Here is an 11,587-nt window from a genome sequence, read left to right on the forward strand (position 1 = left end):
TATGAATTTTTATGCCTTACTATAATATGACATTCTTATGACTATTTATTCCTTACAATACTATGACTTTTTATGCCTTACAAAACTATGACTTTTTTAGGACTTTTTATGCCTTACTATACTATGACTTTTTTAGGACTTTTTATGCCTTAGTAAACTATATGGTTTTTATGACTTTTTATGCCTCGGTATATTTTGCAGTATTTTTTTTACTTTTTATGCCTTAGTATATTATGACATTCTTCAGATTTTTTATTCCTTAACACTATGAGTTTTTATGCCTTATCATATTTGACTTTTTTATGACTTTATATTCCTTACCTTTCTATGGCTTTTTTATGACTTTTTATGCCTTAGTATACTATGACTTTTTAGGACTTTTTATGGCTTACTATACTATGAGTTTTTTATGACATTTTATGACTTACTATTATACTATGACTTTTTTAGGACTTTTTATGCCCTACAATACTATGACTTTTTTAGGACTTTTCATGCCTTACTATACTATGACTTTATGGCTTTTTATGCCTTACTATACTATGACATTTTATGCCTTATTATATTTGACTTTTTTATGACTTTTAATGCCTAACTATACTATGACTTTTTTATGACTTTTCATGCTTTACTATACTATGACGTTTTGATGACTTCTTATGCCTTATTATATTTGACTTTTTAGGACTTTTTATGCCTTAGTATACTATATGGTTTTTATGACTTTTTATGCCTTACTATACTCACTTTTTTATGATTTTTATGCCTTATTATATTTGACTTTTTATGACTTTTATGCCTTACAAAACTAACTTTTTATGCCTTAGTTTTCATAAAAACTTTATGACTTTTTATGCCTTACTATACTATGGCTTTTTTATGACTTTTTATGCCTTACTATACTATGACTTTATTTATGACTTTTTATGCCTTACTATACTATGACTTTTTGATGACTTTTTATGCCTTACTATACTATGACTTTTTATGTCTCAGTATACTATGTGGTTTTTAGCACTTTTTATGCCTAACTATAATATGACATTTTTATGACTTTTTATGCCTTACTATACTATGACTTTTTTTTATGACTTTTTAAGCCTTACTATACTATGACATTTTTAGGACTTTTTATGCCTAACTATACTATGCATTTTTAGCACGTTTTATGCCTCACAATAATATGAATTTTTATGCCTTAGTATACTATGCAGTTTTTAGCACTTTTTATGCCTCACTATACTATGACTTTTTAGGACTTTTTATGCCTTACTATACTAGGATTTTTTAAGGACTTTTTATGCCTTAGTATACTATGCAGTTTTTAGCACTTTTTATGCCTTATTATATTTGACTTTTTTTTAGGACTTTTTGACTTTTTATGCCTTACTATACTGACTTTTTAATGATTTTTATGCCTTATTATATTTTACTTTTTTGACTTTTTATGCCTTACTATACTATGACTTTTTATGACTTTTTATGCCTTACCATACTGACTTTTTTATGACTTTTTATGCCTTACCATACTGTGACTTTTTATGCCTTGATATATTTGACTTTTCTATTACTTTTTATGCCTTACTATACAATTACTTAATTATTTTTTATGCGTTATTATATTTGACTTTTTTATGACATTTTATGCCTTACTATACTATGAATCTTTTATGAATCTTTATGCCTTACTATACTATGACATTTTTATAACTTTTTATGCCTTAGTATACTATGCAGTTTTTAGCACTTTTTATGCCTTACTATACTATGACTTTTTGATGACTTTTTATGCCTTATTATATTTGACTTTTTATGACTTTTTATGCCTTACTATACTATAACTTTTTATGCCTTAGTATACTATGCAGTTTTTAGCACTTTTTATGCCTTACTATACTATGACTTTTTTAGGACATTTTATGCCTTACTATACTATGACATTTTTATAACTTTTTATGCCTTAAAATACTATGACTTTTTATGCCTTAGTATACTATGCAGTTTTTAGCACTTTTTATGCCTTACTATACTATGACTTTTTGATGACTTTTTATGCCTTACAATATTATGACTTTTTTAGGACTTTTTATGCCTTATTATATTTGACTTTTTTTAGGACTTTTTGACTTTTTATGGCTTACTATAGTAGGACTTTTTTAGGACTTTTTATGCCTTAGTATACTATGCAGTTTTTAGCACTTTTTATTCCTTACTATACTATGACTTTTTGATGACTTTTTATGCCTTATTATACTAAGACTTTTTGATTATTTTTTATGCCTTACTGTACTATGACTTTTTATGCCTTACCATACTGACTTTTTTATGACTTTTTATGCCTTACCATACTATGACTTTTTTGTGACTTTTTATGACTTAATATATTTGACTTTTTTATTACTTTTTATGCCTTACTATACAATTACTTTATTATTTTTTCATGCCTTATTATATTTGACTTTTTTATGACATTTTATGCCTTACTATACTATGACTTTTTTATGAATCTTTATGCCTTACTATACTATGACATTTTTATAACTTTTTATGCCTTAAAATACTATGACTTTTTATGCCTTATTATATTTTACTTTTTATGACTTTTTATGCCTTACAAAACTCTAACTTTTTATGCTTTAGTATACTATATGGTTTTTATGACTTTTAATGCCTTACTATACGATGCATTTTTAATTACTTTTTATGCCTTGGTATATTTTGCAGTTTCTTTTTACTTTTTATGCCTTAGTATACTATGACATTCTTATTACTTTTTATTCCTTACAATACTATGCCTTTTTATGCCTTACTGTACTATGACTTTTTATGCCTCATCATATTTCACTTTTTATTCCTTACTTTACCATGACTTTTTTATGACTTTTTATGCCTTACTATACTATGACTTTTTATGACTTTTTATGCCTTACAATACTATGACTTTTTATGCCTTAGTATACTATGACTTTTTTATTATTTTTTATGCCTTATTATATTTGACATTCTTATTTTTTATTCCTTACAATACTATGAATTTTTATGCCTTACTATAATATGACATTCGTATGACTATTTATTCCTTACAATACTATGACTTTTTATGCCTTACAAAACTATGACTTTTTTAGGACTTTTTATGCCTTACTATACTATGACTTTTTTAGGACTTTTTATGCCTTAGTAAACTATATGGTTTTTATGACTTTTTATGCCTCGGTATATTTTGCAGTATTTTTTTTACTTTTTATGCCTTAGTATATTATGACATTCTTCAGATTTTTTATTCCTTAACACTATGAGTTTTTATGCCTTATCATATTTGACTTTTTTATGACTTTATATTCCTTACCTTTCTATGGCTTTTTTATGACTTTTTATGCCTTAGTATACTATGACTTTTTAGGACTTTTTATGGCTTACTATACTATGAGTTTTTTATGACATTTTATGACTTACTATTATACTATGACTTTTTTAGGACTTTTTATGCCCTACAATACTATGACTTTTTTAGGACTTTTCATGCCTTACTATACTATGACTTTATGGCTTTTTATGCCTTACTATACTATGACATTTTATGCCTTATTATATTTGACTTTTTTATGACTTTTAATGCCTAACTATACTATGACTTTTTTATGACTTTTCATGCTTTACTATACTATGACGTTTTGATGACTTCTTATGCCTTATTATATTTGACTTTTTAGGACTTTTTATGCCTTAGTATACTATATGGTTTTTATGACTTTTTATGCCTTACTATACTCACTTTTTTATGATTTTTATGCCTTATTATATTTGACTTTTTATGACTTTTATGCCTTACAAAACTAACTTTTTATGCCTTAGTTTTCATAAAAACTTTATGACTTTTTATGCCTTACTATACTATGGCTTTTTTATGACTTTTTATGCCTTACTATACTATGACTTTATTTATGACTTTTTATGCCTTACTATACTATGACTTTTTTATCACTTTTTATGCCTCACTATACTATGACTTTTTATGCCTTAGTATACTATGACTTTTCTATGACTTTTTACACCTTACTATACTATGACAATTTTATGACTTTTTATGCCTTACTATACTATTATTTTTCATGCCTTACTGTACTATGACTTTTTATGTCTCAGTATACTATGTGGTTTTTATGACTTTTTATGCCTAACTATACTATGACTTTTTATGCCTTAGTATACTATGACTTTTTTATGACTTTTTATGCCTTACTATACTATGACTTTTTGATGACTTTTTATGCCTAACTACACCATGCATTTTTAATTACTTTTTATGCCTTGGTATATTTTGCAGTTTTTTTTTACTTTTTATGCCTTAGTATAGTATAACATTCTTATGACTTTTTATTCCTTACAATACTATGACTTTTTATTCCTTACTGTACCATGACTTTTTATGCCTTATCATATTTGACTTTTTTATGACTTTTTATGCTTCACTATAATATGACTTTTTTATGCCTTACAATACTATGACTTTTTATGCCTTAGTATACTATGACTTTTTTAGGACTTTTTATGCCTTAGGATACTATGACTTTTTTAGGACTTTTTATGGCTTACTATACTATGACTTCTTTATGACGTTTTATGCCTTACTATACTATGACTTTTTTATGAATTTTTATGCCTTACTATAATATGACATTCTTATGACTATTTATTCCTTACAATACTATGACTTTTTAGGCCTTACTATACTATGACATTCTTATGACTTTTATGCCTTTTAATACTATGACTTTTTATGCCTTACAATACTATGACTTTGTATGCCTTATCATATTTGACTTTTTTATGACTTTTTATTCCTTACCTTTCTATGACTTTTTTATGACTTTTTAGGCCTTAGTATACTATGACTTTTTAGGCCTTACTATACTATGACTTTTTTATGAATTTTTATGCCTCACTATACTATGACTTTTTTATGATTCTTTTATGCTTTACTATACTATGACTTTTATGCCTTATCATACTATGACTTTTCATGCCTCAGTTTACTATGTGGTTTTTATTACGTTTTATGCCTTACTATACTATGGCTTTTTTATGGCTTACTATAGTATGACGTCTTTATGACTTTTATGCCTTACTATACTATGACTTTATGACTTTTTATGCCTAACTATATTATGACTTTTTTATGACTTTTCCTGCTTTACTATACTATGACTTTTTTATGATATTTTATGCCTTACCATACTGTGACTTTTTATGCCTCTCTATACTATGACGTTTTTTGCATTACTACACTATTAAATTTCTGTGCCTTATTATACTATGACATTCTTATAACTTTTATGCCTTACTGTACTATGACTTTTTATGCCTTATTATATTTGACTTTTACTATACTATGTCATTTTTGTGACTTTTTCTGCATTACTACACTGTGGTTTTTATGACTTTTTATGCCGTACTATACTAGTACTATGACTCTATAATGCTTTACTATACAATGACATTTTAATCAGGAGAGACTAATAAGAGGAACAAGAGAGTATGAGAATTTAAGTAAAGTGAAATTTATTGTGAACAGAAGGAATAGACTTTGTCACTTAGACCCCCATCAGGAAGTGGATCACAATGGAAACAATTCATCGGTTTAACATCCTTCCATTAAGAGGAATCTTCCGTCTGAGTCTAGACACTGGTGGTGGTGATGAGGAATGGAGCTCGAGGGTCGGAATGTCTTCACAAGGGAAACTTCTGATTAGATTGTTTGATTGGAGATGGTCTGGCGTCCAATGTTGACGTGGAGCGGTGGAGGTGGGTTGCAGATTCTCCATGGTGCTGAAATGAAAGCAGAGAGAGAGAACAATTTTAAAGTTTGAAAGCTTACAGGTGATTGGCTGAAGGCCACCATGTAAGGTTTTGATTGGGTGAAGACATGAATGAGTGGGTGGAGCCTATATATAGCGTGAAGCAGGGCTTGTAATAGGGGGTTATAAATGAGGAAATATTTTTCCTGATTGAACTTTCGCTAAGCTTCTTTTTAATTTCTTGCTATACTATGATTTTTTTTTTATCACCATCCGCCTTACCATACTATGTCGTTTTATCACTATTTATGCCTCACTATACTGTCATTTTTGTGACTTTTTATGCCTCACTATACTATGTCAATTTTGATACTTTTTATGCCTTACTATACTATGACTTTTTTATGACTATTCATGCCTAACTATACTATGTCATTTTTGTGATTTTTTCTGCATTACTACACTATGACATTTCTGTGCCTTACTATACTATGACTATTTTATGATTTTTTTTTATGCCTTACTAAACTATGTCAATTTTGATATTTTCTGCATTTCTACACTATGACTTTTTGTGCCTTGGTATATTTTGCAGTATTTTTTTTTACTTTTTATGCCTTAGTATATTATGAAATTCTTATGACTTTTTATTCCTTACTGTACTCTGACTTTTTATGCCTTATCATATTTTACTTTTTTATGACTTTTTATGCTTCACTATAAAATTACTTTTTTATGACTTTTTATGCCTTACAATACTATGACTTTTTATGCCTTAGTATACTATGACTTTTTTAGGAATTTTTATGGCTTACTATACTATGACTATTTTATGACTTTTTATGCCTTACAATACTATGACTTTTATGCCTTATCATACTATGGCTTTTTTATGACTTTTTATGGCTTACTATACTATGACTTTTTGATGACTTTTTATGCCTTATCATATATGACTTTTTATGCTTCACTATAAAATGACTTTTTTATGCCTTACAATACTATGACTTTTTATGCCTTAGTATACTATATGGTTTTTATGACTTTTTATGCCTTAGTATATTATGACATTCTTATGATTTTTATTCCTTACAATACTATGACTTTGTATGCCTTACTGTACTCTGACTTTTTATGCCTTATCATATTTGACTTTTTTATGACTTTTTATGCCTTACAATACTATGACTTTTTATGCCTTTTTATGCCTTACAATACTATGACTTTTTATGCCTTAGTATACTATGACTTTTTTAGGACTTTTTATGCCTCACTATACTATGACTTTTTTTATAATTCTTTTATGCTTTACTATACTATGACTTTTTTAGGACTTTTTATGGCTTACTATACTATGACTTTTTGATGATTTTTTTATGCCTTACAATATTATGACTTTTCATGCCTCAGTATACTATGTGGTTTTTATTACGTTTTATGCCTTACTATACTATGGCTTTTTTATGACTTTTTATGGCTTACTATAAAATTACTTTTTTATGCCTTACAATACTATGACTTTTTTATGACTTCATGCCTAACTATACTATGTCATTTTTGTGATTTTTTCTGCATTACTACACTATGACATTTCTGTGCCTTACTATACTATGACTATTTTATGATTTTTTTTATGCCTTACTAAACTATGTCAATTTTGATATTTTCTGCATTTCTACACTATGACCTTTTATGCCTTGGTATATTTTGCAGTATTTTTTTTTTTTACTTTTTATGCCTTATCATATTTTACTACGACAATACTATGACTTTTTATGCCTTAGTATACTATGACTTTTTTAGGACTTTTTATGGCTTACTATACTATGACTTCTTTATGATGTTTTATGCCTTACTATACTATGACTTTTTTAGGACTTTTTATGATTTTTTTATGCTTTACTATACTATGACTTTTATGCCTTATCATACTATGGCTTTTTTATGACTTTTTATGGCTTACTATAGTATGACTTTTTGATGACTTTTTATGCCTTACAATATTATGACTTTTCATGCCTCAGTATACTATGTGGTTTTTATCACTTTTTATGGCTTACTATAGTATGACGTCTTTATGACTTTTTATGCCTTACTATACTATGACTTTATGACTTTTTATGGCTTACTATAGTATGAAGTCTTTATGACTTTTTATGCCTTACTATACTATGACTTTATGACTTTTTATGCCTAACTATACGATTACTTTTTTATGATATTTTATGCCTTACCATACTGTGACTTTTTATGCCTCACTATTGTATGACGTTTTTTGCATTACTACACTATTAAATTTCTGTGACTTACTATACTATGACATTCTTATAACTTTTATGCCTTACTGTACTGTGACTTTTTCTGCATTACTACACTGTGGTTTTTATGACTTTTTATGCCGTACTATACTAGCACTATGACTCTGTAATGCTTTACTATACAAAGACATTTTAATCAGGAGAGACTAATAAGAGGAACAAGAGATGTTGACGTGGAGCGGTGGAGCATACTATGTCGTTTTTATCACTTTTTATGCCTCACTATACTATGACGTTTTTTGCATTACTACACTATTACATTTCTGTGCCTTACTATACTATGACTTTTTTATGATTTTTTATGCCTTACTAAACTATGTCAATTTTGATATTTTCTGCATTTCTACACTATGACTTTTTTGCCTTACTATACTATAACGTTTTATCACTTTTTATGCCTAACTATACTATAACTTTTTTTGCATTACTACACTGACATTTCTGTGCCTTACTATACTATGACGTTATTCCTTTTCATGCCTTACTAAACTGTCAATTTTGTGACTTTTGTTTTTGTCACAATTTATGCCTTACTACACTATGACGTTTTTATGCCTTACTATACTATGACTTTTTTATGACTAATCATGCCTTACTATACTATGTCATTTTTTGTGACTTTTCTCAGCATTACTACATTGATGTTTTTATGCCTTACTATACTATGACGTTTTTATCACAATTTATTCCTTACTATACTATGACTTTTTTATGACTATTCATGCCTTACTATACTATATCATTTTTGTGACTTTTTATGCATTACTACACTATGACGTTTCTATGCCTTTTCATGCCTTACTAAACTATATCAATTTTGTGACTTTTTCTGCGTTACTACACTATGACATTATTGTCACAATTTATGCATTACTACACTATGACGTTTTTATGCCTTACTATACTATGACTTTTTTATGACTAATCATGCCTTACTATACTATGTCATTTTTTGTGACTTTTCTCAGCATTATTACACTGACGTTTTTATGCCTTACTATACTATGATGTTTTTATCACAATTTATTCCTTACTATACTATGATGTTTTATCACTTTTTATGCCTTACTATACTATGACTTTTTTATGACTATTCATGCCTTACTATACTATATAATTTTTGTGACTTTTTATGCATTACTACACTATGACGTTTCTGACTTTTTTTTTATCACTTTCTATGAATTACTAAACTCTCAATTTTGTGACTTTCTGCATTACTACACTATGTGGTTTTTATGACTTTTTATGCCGTACTATACTACTACGTTTTATCACTTTTTATGCCTTACTATACCATGACTTTTTAATGACTATTCATGCCTTAGTATATTGTCATTTTTGTGACTGTATCTGCATTAATTTTCTATGACTTTTTTATGACTTTTCATGCCTTACTAAACTGTCAATGTTGTGACTATTTCTGCATTACTACACTATGACTTTTATTGCCTTACTATACTGTCATTTTTATGACTTTTTTATTACTTTTTCTGTATTACTACATTTTGACGTTTTTATTACCTTTTATGCCTTACTACACTGACATTTCTATGAAATTTTTTGCCTTTACTATATTATGATGTTTTCATCACAAAAATGTAATGGCTGATGTGTTGACAACATAACGTTTACAAGGTATGAATTTGCACATTTCAAAGAATATAGGCCAGTACAAAAAGCATGTTTTGGCTTCATTTCTGCAGTTTCTGTCAGATTACTCCCACACACATTCAGGAGGAGTTGGAGTTCACAGCGTCCACACCAGATGTCCAGTATTGAATGTGCTTGCTGAATTTATTTGTGTTTAGCTTTAGCTTTCTAAGGAAAATAATAACTAACTTAAAAACCTTAAAAGTCTAGTCCAGTCTAAAGTCTGGAAGAAACAACACCACACAAGGTTGTTGTTTGTTGCCTTGTGTTATTATTATTATTTATGCCATAAAGATTTCTAATGAAGCGGCAACAACAAACTTTCATAGTTACACTTATTCTTTTTTCTGTTTTTTTTTTCTTTCCTCTTGTAGCAAATGGTAGTGAGCTCTTTATTGGCAGCGTCCGGTATGAGGACACTGGAGCCTACACATGCATCGCCAAGAACGAAGTGGGAGTGGACGAGGATATCTCCTCTCTGTTTGTTGAAGACTCAGCCAAGAAGACCCGTAAGTCATACACTTTTTTCAGAGAATGGAAATTCAACACAGTAACTTTTCAATAACATTTAAACTGTATCTCTGTCAAAGCATGAACTGTAAAGGTATAAATTCTCATGGCAGCCTGCCTAGTTGAAATCACTATAAATCCTATGTAAGTTACATAAGGGTATGAAAAAAATGAAAATATAATTATGTTTCTCTTAATCTGCCATAATCCGACATCATACAAATTAGCAGTAGCTGTTTTAGAAATTCCCCCTCATGTATTTCTTACATTAGTATTGCAGCAAGCACTAGAGCGAATAAGCACATTGTCCCAAGCTTCATGTCTTCAAATGGCTGAAAAACATAGAAAGAAAAAGCAAATAAACAGTGAAGTGGCAGTGCAGCAGATTTACTGAGGAGAGTGGAACTTGTTCACTAACTGCACCCAAAAGCTAGGCATCTTTTCTATTAATGCCAAGATCAGACTACTATCAGCCTGATAATGTCATTGCCTGACAGACATCGGGTGTCAGGAACAAAAGTGTACATTGGGCATGACATTTGCTCGTTTCATCTTGTGTGGTGTCAAAGTGGAGGAAAACAGAAGCAGCATATGGAACTCCTCATGGCATCCCACAAGAAAGAAACGTGTGTCCGATGTTTTTCGCTTCTCTATCTAAGTTTTACCACTGCTATGATGTGTTTTTAGATGCTGGCTCACAGCAAAGAGCATTCTTCAGTGCTCAACACAACACAAATATGGCAAAGAAAAAGTATTTTTATTTCTATCGCCACCACCCCCCACCCCCCCAGGAGCATTATATCAAATTGGATTTATGGATTTATTTTTAACTGTATTTTTGTAATGCAAGATGACCAGTGGATGAGTCACTCTATACTCTGTTCTGACTGTGGGCGGTGAAAGCGGCTTCACTCCAGATTATGTAGCGATCTCACTGAAAAACAAAGTTTTAGACAATCAGATAACATATTTTATGTTTCTTTGATATATGGGCTTTCATTAGATTGCATCATTGTGGCAAGTTAACCATCGCTATCTAGAAAGAGCTTAATGGGCCAGTTTAAATTAAACAGAATAATCAATGACATCTCACAAGACAAGTCATATTTCCTCCTAGAACCCTTGATTGAGGAGGAAATATGGTCGTGTCAACAGCAGTAAGGAACATTTTGTAGCTGTCAAAAATCTTTTTTTTTGCCATGGCACAAGAGAAATCACCTCCTCTGTTGCTTGGAAGATCAGTCTCTGTTTTCTTAAGGTAAATTCATGTGTGTGTGTGTGTGTGTGTGTGTGTGTGCGCGGCCCCCC

The 11,587-nt window shown here is 29.4% G+C and overlaps 1 protein-coding gene across 1 annotated transcript in view; it reads left to right on the plus strand.

Annotated features, from left to right (window-relative positions):
- Positions 1-10,070: 10,070 nt before the first annotated feature.
- Positions 10,071-11,587, plus strand: part of LOC111657383 (follistatin-related protein 4-like) — a 21,670-nt gene continuing 20,153 nt past the window's right edge. The window contains exon 1 of the mRNA XM_023409536.2: positions 10,071-10,278. Coding sequence (XP_023265304.1) covers positions 10,071-10,278 — 208 coding nt within the window. The remainder of the gene's footprint in view (positions 10,279-11,587) is intronic.

Source organism: Seriola lalandi, unplaced genomic scaffold (assembly GCF_002814215.2).
Source record: "Seriola lalandi dorsalis isolate HSWRI2012SDOR001 ecotype SW California unplaced genomic scaffold, Sedor1 jcf7180002054396, whole genome shotgun sequence".
In the NCBI taxonomy this organism is placed as follows: domain Eukaryota; kingdom Metazoa; phylum Chordata; class Actinopteri; order Carangiformes; family Carangidae; genus Seriola; species Seriola lalandi.